At 31.7% G+C, this 11,392-nt stretch overlaps 2 protein-coding genes across 4 annotated transcripts; one reads left to right on the top strand and one right to left on the bottom strand.

The window, feature by feature from the left end:
- The first annotated feature begins 2,503 nt into the window (after window positions 1-2,503).
- On the top strand, window positions 2,504-6,760 carry LOC105131912 (eukaryotic translation initiation factor 5A-2). The gene is made up of 6 exons (XM_011035108.1): window positions 2,504-2,768; window positions 4,603-4,725; window positions 4,819-4,875; window positions 5,331-5,405; window positions 5,556-6,485; window positions 6,674-6,760. Exons 1-5 carry the CDS (start codon window positions 2,646-2,648, stop codon window positions 5,691-5,693), a joined length of 516 nt encoding a protein of 171 aa, XP_011033410.1. The 5' UTR covers window positions 2,504-2,645; the 3' UTR covers window positions 5,694-6,485; window positions 6,674-6,760.
- Window positions 6,350-9,267, bottom strand: PUP5 (purine permease 5). 3 transcript variants are annotated; one of them, XM_011035111.1, is made up of 4 exons: window positions 9,089-9,267; window positions 7,901-8,074; window positions 6,676-7,775; window positions 6,350-6,500 (listed from the first exon to the last, which is right to left on the bottom strand). In XM_011035111.1, exon 3 carries the CDS (start codon window positions 7,765-7,767, stop codon window positions 6,700-6,702), a length of 1,068 nt encoding a protein of 355 aa, XP_011033413.1. In that variant the 5' UTR covers window positions 7,768-7,775; window positions 7,901-8,074; window positions 9,089-9,267; the 3' UTR covers window positions 6,350-6,500; window positions 6,676-6,699. The 3 variants fall into 3 exon arrangements, with proteins under 3 accessions (XP_011033413.1, XP_011033411.1, XP_011033412.1); XM_011035109.1 differs by lacking the exon at window positions 7,901-8,074 and having other exon boundaries at window positions 9,089-9,266; XM_011035110.1 differs by lacking the exon at window positions 7,901-8,074 and having other exon boundaries at window positions 6,350-6,486; window positions 9,089-9,266.
- Window positions 9,268-11,392: the final 2,125 nt, after the last annotated feature.

Here is an 11,392-nt window from a genome sequence, read left to right as displayed (position 1 = left end):
AAGTATGCATAAAAAAAAGTTAATACATACATCTAATTAAATAAATTAAGAACTCATTGTATTAATAAATAAAGAAAAAGTTATTAGTGATAACTAAATACATATCTGGAAAAGTCAAGAGGCAAATATAGATCAAAATATTTAATCTTGTAACATGGTATATTTACCAAATTATATTCAATTACTTTGTTTATTAAATTAATTTTTTTATGTAATCAAATGATAATAGAAATAAACATACATATAGAATTGATTAAATAAAATCAAAGGAAAACAAAATATCACAAGGTTGCACTCATTAGAAATACCATTCAAAAATAAATATTTTTTATCTTTAAAAATAAATTTCAATTATATAAAATATATATAAAAAATCATAGATGAATTAAAATAATTGCTTCAAAAATTAAATACAAACAAAATAATAAAAAATCACTATTTTAAAAAATAAATACAAAAAATAAAAAAATTTGAGAGAAGGGGGTATTAATTTAAAAATAAATTAAAAAACTATTTTAAAAAAATTATAAAAGCATGTTTTTCTTAGAAAAGAAAGGTAAAAAAAAAGAGAAAAAGATCAAGCATTACTAGACTTGTTCATCTAGAAATGGCCTATACGAGGGCTTATTTTTTTAAAAAAATTAATCACTCTTCCCATTTATTTTATTTTTAAAAAGAAAAACAACATATCGTCTAATATTTTTTAAATTTCAACCATTATGATAGCTGAAGAAACAAGATCTATATTTTTTTTGATATAAAAATCTATTTTCAACTTATTTTTAACTTAAAACATATAAAAAAGAATTTAAATACCTTTACAGCCTCATAAATCACCTTAAAAAAACCAAAAAAACCTTCCAAGAACTCATAACCAAAATCTTTTTATGTCTTTTGTCATTTTTTTTTAATGATTCTCTTTCTTTTCTTCAAAGCCCAATAACTAGAAGGTGAACCAAACTAAAGAGATAAAAAAAGATTTTTAAAAAATTATAAAGCTAAGCTATAAAAAGGCACCAACACCAATTTTTATTTTAAAAAAAAGACTCTCATTTTTTCTTTATTTCAATTTTGGCTTCCTCATTTTTATTTTCAAAAAATAAATTAGATTTAGTTTGACATCAAAATAACTACATACAGAGTAGATTGAAATCCACACATTCCAATCAATATAACATCAAAAGATAAAATTAAAAAAAAAAAATTTGATGACCAATGGCAAAAAAGAAGAAGACCAAAGTTGACACAATAGTTTTTTAAAAAACAAAATGGCCACTATTTTTTATTTGTTTTAATTTTGATTTTTAATTTTTTAAAATAATAATATCTAATTTTTTTTATGAAATCAAGCATCAATATGATGTTCGAGTTTTTTTGAGATCCTAGTAGCTATGAAAAAGTAAATCAAAATAAATTATCAACACCGTATCAAACCATGAAAATTAAAAATAAAGATTTTGATGATTATAAAAAAATTTCAAAATGAAAAAAAAGAAAAAAAATGTAATTCATAGTATTTTATGTTTGAGAAAACTTTGTTTTCCCACATCTTTTATGTTATTTTTAATTTTAATTTTAAATTTAAACTCTTTCAATTCTTCTATTTTCTATATCTTTTTTAAGATCTCCAATAAGGCTTGATATCTGTAAACTGTAAAGAACAAAATATGGCTACCAGTGATTTTTTTTTTTTCAGGTTCTTCATCAAGTGTATAGTTCATCAGTCAGTAATAAGAATAAAAATTTATAATAATAACTAAAAATAGAAATAGTTAATTTATGATTAAATTAGAAACAAAATGTTGTGATTGTTTTTTTTACCTTATGAAAGTTTTTTGACCCTTGTAAATGTTGTGATTGATTAAATTAGAAATAGTTAATTGTTTTTTTACCTTCGTAAATGAAAGTTTTAAAAGGCATAATACTTATAAGTAAATCAATAAAATTGAATTTTTTCAAGAGGCAATCAATCACAACTTGAGACTATCTTTGTACTAGAATTTTAATAAATTTTGAATTTTTTATTCTAAATTAATTTTTTATATTTCTAAATTATTTTGATGTCCTAAAATTAAAAATAAATTTTTTAAATTTAAAAAAAATATTTTAATACATTTCAAAATAAAAAATATTTTAAAAAATTATTTTTTTAATACTTCTACCGTGAATAATGTGCATCTACCGATTTACAAAATCATTGCTATGCTCAAAATGCAATCATAATTAAATCTCTTAAAATATGACTCAGTTTTCAAGTATTCAAATTCAAAATAAGTTATTTTAGATTTTTTTCGATTATCCTTGAAATTTAAATAAGAGATGGTAACAAGGGAATAACAACAAAAGCGGGACTCCACGGTAAAGACACTTATCTTCTTCTTCCTGTTTTTTTTTTTTTAAATACAAAATTAGAAAATAAAATAAATGCTTGAGCTTAATCTAAACCCAAGGAAAAATCCAACGGCCAAGATTGGGTTTAAGAAGAAGTGGGTGCCTCAGACTCAATGTCTTTCTCTATCTATATCAAGGAAGGCATGAAATAGAAGTGTGGGTGTCCTCTTGTGTCTTCAGAGTCATCGTCCTCTTTCACTTGTTCTTCCTTTTTCTGCTTGAGAGAGAATCGATCCAAGCCTAACTAAACCATCATGTCGGACGAGGAGCACCACTTTGAATCCAAGGCTGATGCAGGAGCCTCCAAGACTTACCCTCAGCAAGCTGGTACCATCCGCAAGAATGGTTACATAGTCATTAAGAACCGCCCTTGCAAGGTCTATCTCTGTTTTTTGTTTTTTTTTTTTGTTTCTTGTTACGGATTTCTATCTGTTTTTTTGTTGTTTTTACCAGATCTCTTGTGTGTTCTTTTTAATTTGATTATCGTTTTCTTTGTTTCTTGTTACGGATTTCCATCTGGTTTTTTGTTGATTTTACCAGATCTCGTGTGTTCTTTTTAATTTGATTATCGTTTTTTGTAAAGTTCAATTTTAAAGAAGTTATTTCTAGCAAATTTAATGTTTGGATGTATTGAGAATTAATTAAATCTGTGTGGGTATGTTACAAAAAAGTTGACTTTGATTTTGGTGTTGATGGCGTACCCTGAGATTTGTTATTTTCTAGGTGGGGTTTTATGTATCGAAAAGCTTTCAATTTTTCAAGCATGTCTGTTTGCTTTGTTATGTGTGTTTGTGCATTTTAATGGTAGATTTAAACGTTGATGTCTTTATGTGCTATTTGTGTCAAGATTTCGGATTGGGAACTATCGTATTTAAAGCTTAGAAATCTTTCCATGTCAAGATTTCAGACAGTGGGAATTATCGTATCAAAAGTTTAGAAAGTTTAGAGCTTTCACAGGGTGCACGTGTGTGATGCCTTCAAGTCCCCCTTGCTTTTGTGACTTTAGTACCTGAGACTCCTCGCAATGTAACAACCAAAAGAAAATAGACAGTTATCCCAAAGATGGCAGGAAGTAATTTTGCTCCATCTTGCCATGCCTTCTAATGAATTTGATAGGGTGCAGCCATTTGAGTGTCTTTTTTGTGTTTATGTACTACAGATTAGCTGGAAACATAGAGACTTTTTCATAAAAGTAATGATACTAGTATCTAAAAAATTATGGATGCAAGTAATCCAATTCCCTCATGGAAAAAAATAGTATAGGAGCTTTTGTACCTCAACATCGACAGAAACTTTGAGGCATGCAAGTATAATTTCAGCTTATTAAAGTAGGGTTTATTATTTCTGTTGCTTTCTCCATTTTTTCAGTTCTCATATTTGCAAAATCTCTAGAGACAATCCCCATATTTTTGGAGTTTGGTTGAAGAAAAACTTGCAGTATTCTATGTAACACTAGAAGATGAAATTCCTAAAAAACCTCATAAGCATGTATAAGTGCTTCGATGAGGTCTTCGGCTGAACCAGCACTGAAACAAGTGTTGATTGGAATTTTCATTGTTCCAGTAATCATAGCTGTTCTTCATCATGGCCAAACATGGATTAAATGTCATGCTGGACAGATGCAGGACATTGCAGCTCTGCAAAATTGTGCTGCATTAGTAGCTTGCACGTCTGCAAATTTCACTAGAAGTATCAATGTCAATAGTTGTGTATTGGAGGATTATTTAGATAGGTTATGGTGCTCTCTTTGGTTGGTTCAGATGGCAGCACGTATATAAGTAGCTATAAGGTGTTGTGTCCTGTTCATGCTAAAGCAAGCTTGCATGTGCACAGCTGTATTCAACTTTGAAGTTGTGGAGCAAAGTGCTCTGATGATGATTAGCTTCTATCAACCCCACTTTATTTTCACATTCTGCTTAACCTTGGTTTTCATAGAATATTTTACTTACTAAACCCCATCATAACTGAAACCATCACACACCTTAGCTAGAATAGAACAACCCAAAAACGGTAGGGCTATGGTGGGCTCAGTTTATAAGATGGCTTTTGTATCATATTATGAGAAACTTTCTTGAAAGAGGTGATACTGTATTGGAAGTTTTTGTATTTGGTATATTGTGATTCCTTAATGGTGTCAATGTTTCAATCTTCACAGTTCGTGTTTCCTTTTCATTTCTTAACATTTACATTTTGCGTTCTAAAAAAAAACAGGTTGTTGAGGTTTCCACCTCAAAGACAGGAAAGCATGGACATGCTAAGTGCCACTTTGTGGGGATTGATATATTTAATGGGAAAAAGCTTGAAGATATTGTTCCTTCATCTCACAACTGTGATGTAATACTCTTGTTAATCTTACATTTCATACATGCTTTTTTCTTCTTACACAAGTCCTTTTGGTCTCATTTTGATAAATTTCTGCTTTGACAGGTTCCCCATGTTAATCGTGTTGATTATCAATTGATTGATATCTCTGAAGATGGTTTTGTAAGTTTGTTTACCTTCCAATGTTTGTCTGGGTGAATTCTGTGTTTGTGCCTGATTACTAGACTGGCTTGGGGCAAGTTGGCAACCTTCAACTATAATCTCTTGCATGCATGTTTGCTATGAATAATTTTAAATTGATGGTTTCATCTACATGTATAAAAGACTTGGAATTTAAAATCTGATGTGTAGTGCTAAATTACATGAGTCCCTAGGGCGCTCTGGTGTATATTCAACTAAAATGGGAGCATAAACAGCAGAATTCAAAAGTCGAAGTATTAATATCAACCATTGTTTGGATGCATATTGAATAATACCATCCTTCAAGGAAGACTGTAGAGCCCTAGGCAGGAGAAAATGGCAAAAGCAAATGTTTCCAATTGAGCCAGTTGTCTCTCTTTTCAGTTTTGTTCTTTTAAACATAGCTACTTAACTAATTGATGTTTAACATCATGTAGGTGAGTCTTTTGACTGAAAATGGAAATACCAAGGATGATCTGAGGCTTCCCACTGATGACAATCTACTTACCCAGGTATTTTACATGCATTCTCTTTTCTGAAGCATGTTTGGTGCTTGGCTTGGTTGTACATTATTATTTATTGAGCTTTCTCTGTTCCTATAGGCTCTAGCTGGTTTTCTTCCCAAAAACTGAAATTTTGTGTTTGTTATTTCGTGTGTATAGATTAAAGATGGATTTGGCGAAGGGAAGGACCTTGTGGTGTCTGTCATGTCTGCCATGGGAGAGGAGCAGTTTGGTCTGGTCAGGTTTTTGTTTTCCAGGACCATCGACCAACTTGTGCATTTTTATTTGGTCATATAATCCTAGTGCGTGGTTGTGTCATCGTGTGGCGAAGTGCATGCAAATGATAAGCGCTCAAAATGGATTTGCAATGTAGGCCAGAGAATGGAGGATGTCAAAATTCCCCCGTAAGTTTATTGAACATCATTATGCAAACGATGTAAAATGCCTTGCAAGTTTCAATTATGGCCCTGATAGACCTTCTGGATGACAATGGATGGCCATGGCCTATGGCAATGAGGGTTGAAGAGTATGGTTGCGTAAGTTATGGTGAATCCCTAACATGATGTTTATTGTACAATGCTTCATTACCAAGCTTCTGTTTTTATGTCCAGGATTTTGGATAGAGCAATTTACCATCTTCATGTGTTAAACGCCTAATCCAACTTTTTAAATTGTTTTCCCTTGGGTGCAAAGAGTAAGTGTCCGTTCTTCAGGCTAACGATTTACACACAGTACTGTGTTTATTTTTCAACCATTTCTGTTCCCTGCAAATATTTGATGCCGGCCTTAGTTCTGTGACAACCACCCTAATAACTCCTCTAAACAGACAAGTAAAGCTTTTCTTTTATCACTGGCAATAATGTTATCAGATAGATATAAAGTTTACAAAAAGGTTGGCTACTCCAATCTAATATAATCTGTGAAGGAGGAAAATACCACTTTAGTAGCGTCAATTTATGTAAATCTTTCTTTAGAAATTTTATGTAATTATTCTACACATTTCTGAATGTGCCATACAACTTGCAAAGCAATAACATAGTGTACATGTAATGCAGAAACATAATCTAGGCTATATAGCAAGAACAAAAAATAAAAACCCTAAAGTAGCTCAACTAATCAAGTTTTAGGTTTGTTTTTTAAAGGTCATTAATTCAAGTCTTGTAAATTTCAAGTCTTGTAAATTTCAGGGTTATTAGACTTACATGATTGTCAACTTCAAAACTTGTAAGATTAGTCAAGATATGCAGAAGCTGACTGGAACACTTATATATATATATATATATAATGGGAGCTTACCAAGAAATTATGACAGGGAGTCTTCATTACTAGCTGAGGAATTTCCATATATGTAAGAAGTAAATCCCCAAAATGTGATTAATAAGGAAAGAATCTTGAAACCACTCATGGGATCTTGGAGCAAAATAACAGCAGCAATAGCTGTGATTGGTACCCTTATTGCATTTAGAACACCGGCCATCACAGTGGAAGCCAAATAGAGCACAGCAGTTCCTCCCAATACCCCCAGCTGAAAAGTAATGGCACCCCATACAAGAACCAGGATATACGAAGATTTACCTCCCTTGAATGATCTAGCCTCGGATGCCATCCCTTCAAAATCATTGTTTAAAATAACCCCAATGGCGGTAAATACAAAACCAAAGAAAGAAACCATGACCTGCTGCTCCAACACAACATGGAAGGATCTTCTTCCCATCAACTTAACGAAAACTAGCTCCGAGAGAGCAAAGATGAGGCCATGAAGAGCGGATCCCAAAATATCCCATATAAAACCCATGGTATATTGGTGATCAGTAACATAATCGTACCTGTCTGAATCCGAATCTAATGCAATTATTGCCATGGCAGCAGTAATTATGACAATAGCATTTACCATTGAAGCATTCAGTTTGTTGTGCACAATAAAATATCCACATAGAGCAGAAAACGCTAGGGATGATGAAGCCAGAAGAGCTGCAGTTGATGCTGGGAGGTATGCGTAGGCATATGCATACATGAGATTGTCCGCAGCACTTAAGAAACCCAGCACAATATAAGAAACAAGGAGTTTGAAGGTCAGAGGAGTGGGAGAACTATCAAGAAAGAAGTAAGAAGGAAACAAAATTAAAGCAGTTAAAGGCCACCCAGCAACTGCCACCCATGAAATAATCCACTTGCTTGCACCCCCATTCGAATAGTAGACCCGTGTGAGAAGGCTTGATGCAGGAAAAGCCACAAGCATGGCCACGATGCTCAAAGCCAGAAGAATCCAGTGCGAGATTGGCTTTCTTTTGTATCCTTCCATAGTAACGCGCTTCAAGTTGCGAATTTTGCCCCACAATGAATTTGAAGGTTTTGATGATCCCTCCTCCATAGTTGTTTCTGATAATAATCAAGGAACATGGGAAACATAATAAAAAACAAAGGCACTAGAATCAAATATATTCTTCGAAAAGGCTGTGCCTATGTACAAAATTCTGTTAGAAGTCAGTGAAATGTGTGCGTGCCATTGTGTGTATGAGTCTTCTAGGGGTTAAACACCATCTTTCTCTCCCAGTGCAGGCCAATTAGAAGCAGTTGCAGAAAGTATTCCAGTTCAGAAAAGCCAGCCCCGATGAATAAATCAATCTAGAGGAACAAGCTTAACAGAATCCATCCTCAATAATGCAGTAGTAAGACCTCTTGATAGTAAGACAATACTTGATCTCATAAATGATACAAGAGAATCTACCATTGAAAGACACTCCGTTATAAAAATAAAATCACAAATAGTCAAAGGAACTGTGCAAACATTGAGGAAGAGATCTCCACATTCACCAAAATGTGAGCGAGTAGAAGAGGTAATAAGTATGATGTTCTTAGAGCCTCAAAATCACCGGCACTAGTAGAAGAGGTAATAAGTATGTTCTTAGAGCCTCAAAATCACCGGCAGTAGCAAGGCAAGATTAATATGCATAAAACTGTGTAGTTATAAAACTAAATGCTAGGTAGTTTATGCCCAAGCATCAGTACAGCCCTGCCTTCCTTCCAAGACTAAATAACTCAAACAAATGAACAACGCCATCACGTGTTCTATTCATACTAAAAACAAATGCAAGGTTAAACCTCAAAACTGCTTAAGAGATCAGACTCTGCGGAATAACAAGAGACCATATCACATAAAAAGCCTCAGCTCACAGTGATAAAATCTTAGTAATTTTAAGAGCAGCCCATTCATATTCAGAGATCTTTAATAGAAACAGATATTCAAGATCAGCCATAATCTTCTTTAGCCAAAGATTAGCTTCAGAAGTTTTCTTTTAGCACTTCTCTTTAACCAAAATTCATTTTTTTGTTAATATATCAAGTATCATCAAGGGCTAATTTTACCACAGCCCAGAGAAAAAAGGTTGTTCATGAGAATTCTTGAGAGTTCACAACGTAGCAAAACACAGCCTTAAGATTCTCCATAGACTTTCCCTTTGTTTCTTAGAGGCCAGACAGAATCTCAAAGTTTTTACCGTTAAAGGGACAGCAATTCACAATCCAAAACTTCATAAAATTGCTTCCATGCCAAATCCAATTAACATAAACAATACAAGAAGCAAGAAAATGACACTAAGAAATATAAAGAACAGCCAAGAAAAGAAACAAGAAATCCAGATACTAATACGTAATTATGACGTTAAAAAATAGATAGAAAGTAAGAAGTAAACCTGGCTGGAGAAGTCGTACTTCTATCATGAAACAGAATGAGAGAGAGCTACAACGTGTGAAGGATGACTTAGTTGGGAGAGACCTTAAAACTACGACCAATCTTGTATTTCCCTTGACCATGAAAACCACGGTGGCAGTGCCATTTCCTGTTATTTTCTTTTTGAACTTTTTTAGGTTTTGTAAACCACCCCTCCCATTATTATTATTTTTTCCCCTTCCCTCATCTTTCCTGGCATCCATCCATTTATGTTGATATTTTAATTGATATTGATAATGAATTTTTTTTTTTAATAAAGAGAGTAATTGAGTCAATTGGTCCCACCAACTTCTAGACACATGTGAATCATGGTGTATTTTTGTTGGTACAATTTGATTTTTTTAATAATATATGGTAAAAATTTCTTTAATTAGGTCATGTTGAATTATTATATTTCACTCGTGAATAAGTTCATATTAATAAAATATATTTAAAAAATTAAAATTTATTTTTTATTCAACTTTCTTAAAATATTGTTACTAAAAATATTTAAACCCAGATAAATATATAAATCAAGTCCACACATAAAAATATAGACATACAAAAAACTAAACATGTAGATAACAAAATATTCATTTAGGGTCTTAAAATCGACATTCGGGGTTTAGAAAAGGATTATTTTAAATGGTTAAATTTTTTAGATAAATTTTGTCAAATTCATCTGTCTATACCTTAGTATACTACTTGGACTATATCTATAGTTAAGGAAGTAATTATGCTTATATTCCAATTGAGTTGGAAAGTAGATATACATACCTTTTCTAAGATACATGTTAGGTCTGCTAATTCATTTGAACAATAGAGAACAATGTATTTGAAAATAAAATTAAAATATATAAAAAATAAAGAAATATTGTTCCTAAGATACATGTTAGGCCTGCTAATTCATTTGAACAATAGAGAATGATGTATTTGAAAATAAAATTAAAATCTATCAAAAATATATAAAAAATAAAGAAATATTGTTTCGTTGTGTATTATAGATTCCAGTCGATACAAGGATTTCTTAATGCTATTGTAAACATGTGATGAAGCTATTGACTTATCTATTCTATAAGGATTTCATGTTAGATAAGGAGACATTTATGACAATAATTACTATCTATAGTTTGCAAGGATTCCATATCCATTATGGAATGTATATGGTAGCAAGGAGACTTGAGATTATTTTGTTGTTCTTTGTTTTATTTCATAGGACTTCCTAACACATCAAGGAGACTAAGATGATTCAATTTAAGAAAGAAAATCCCAACAATTAAAAACAAAGTATCCTAACTAGTTTGGAGCATAAAACTTTGATATAGCCTTCAAGAAAAATAAATGGGGAGTTTTGCTCCATTATGGAATGTATATGGTAGCAAGGAGACTTGAGATTATTTTGTTGTTCTTTGTTTTATTTCATAGGACTTCCTAACACATCAAGGAGACTAAGAAGATCCAATTTAAGAGAGAAAATCCCAACAATTAAAAATAAAGTATCCTAACTAATTTGGAGCATAAAACTTTGATATAGTCTTCAAGAAAAATAAATGGGGAGTTTTGCTCATGTATAGGGATTTCAAGTGAGAACACTTTGTTTTATAATATTTTTATTTTATTTTAGTGTTAAATATTATTAACTTTGGATTTTCTTTTAAAATGGGCTTGTTTCAACCCATTAGACATTATTTTATTGTTTATTTCAATATTAGACTTGTGTTAGTTGATTACTATGTAAGTCGCATTGGTTTGCAACCTAAAAGAAATCAATTAGGGAATTATATATCGCTTTTATAATTACAAGTCTTGGCATGTATGATGATGATTTGAATAAATAAGATTTTTTTTTTAATTTTGCGTGTTGCAAATAACCTTTATTTGGAGGGACATAAATCGATCGTGTGCTAACCCAAATAACCTTTATTTAGAGGGACATAAATCGATCGTGTGCTAACCTATCAAAGTTTAAATGGTTTTATGGTATCATTTATATACTTTAGGTTCTTGGGTATAAGGTTATCTCTGAGTTTAAATTTTTTTTCCAATACTTTTGGTTCTTATGTATAGAGTTACCTCTAGGTCGAGGTTTCAAACCTGATATTCAACTTTCTTGGGTTGATTTGCAATTTCATTGTAGGTTATGTGACTATATGATCATAAGGTTCGTATTAGAAAGGGATGGAGAATAGCAAGAGAAATTTTAGTGTTGTTGTTCCTTTTTTGTGGTTTATATATGATAAATTTGAATATTATTGATAAAGGTTAGTTTTGTGTAATGGATGATAAT

This window comes from Populus euphratica, unplaced genomic scaffold, assembly GCF_000495115.2.
Source record: "Populus euphratica unplaced genomic scaffold, PopEup_1.0 scaffold73.1, whole genome shotgun sequence".
In the NCBI taxonomy this organism is placed as follows: domain Eukaryota; kingdom Viridiplantae; phylum Streptophyta; class Magnoliopsida; order Malpighiales; family Salicaceae; genus Populus; species Populus euphratica.
Note: the sequence above shows the minus strand (reverse complement) of the source record. Positions and strands in the feature narration are given on the sequence as shown.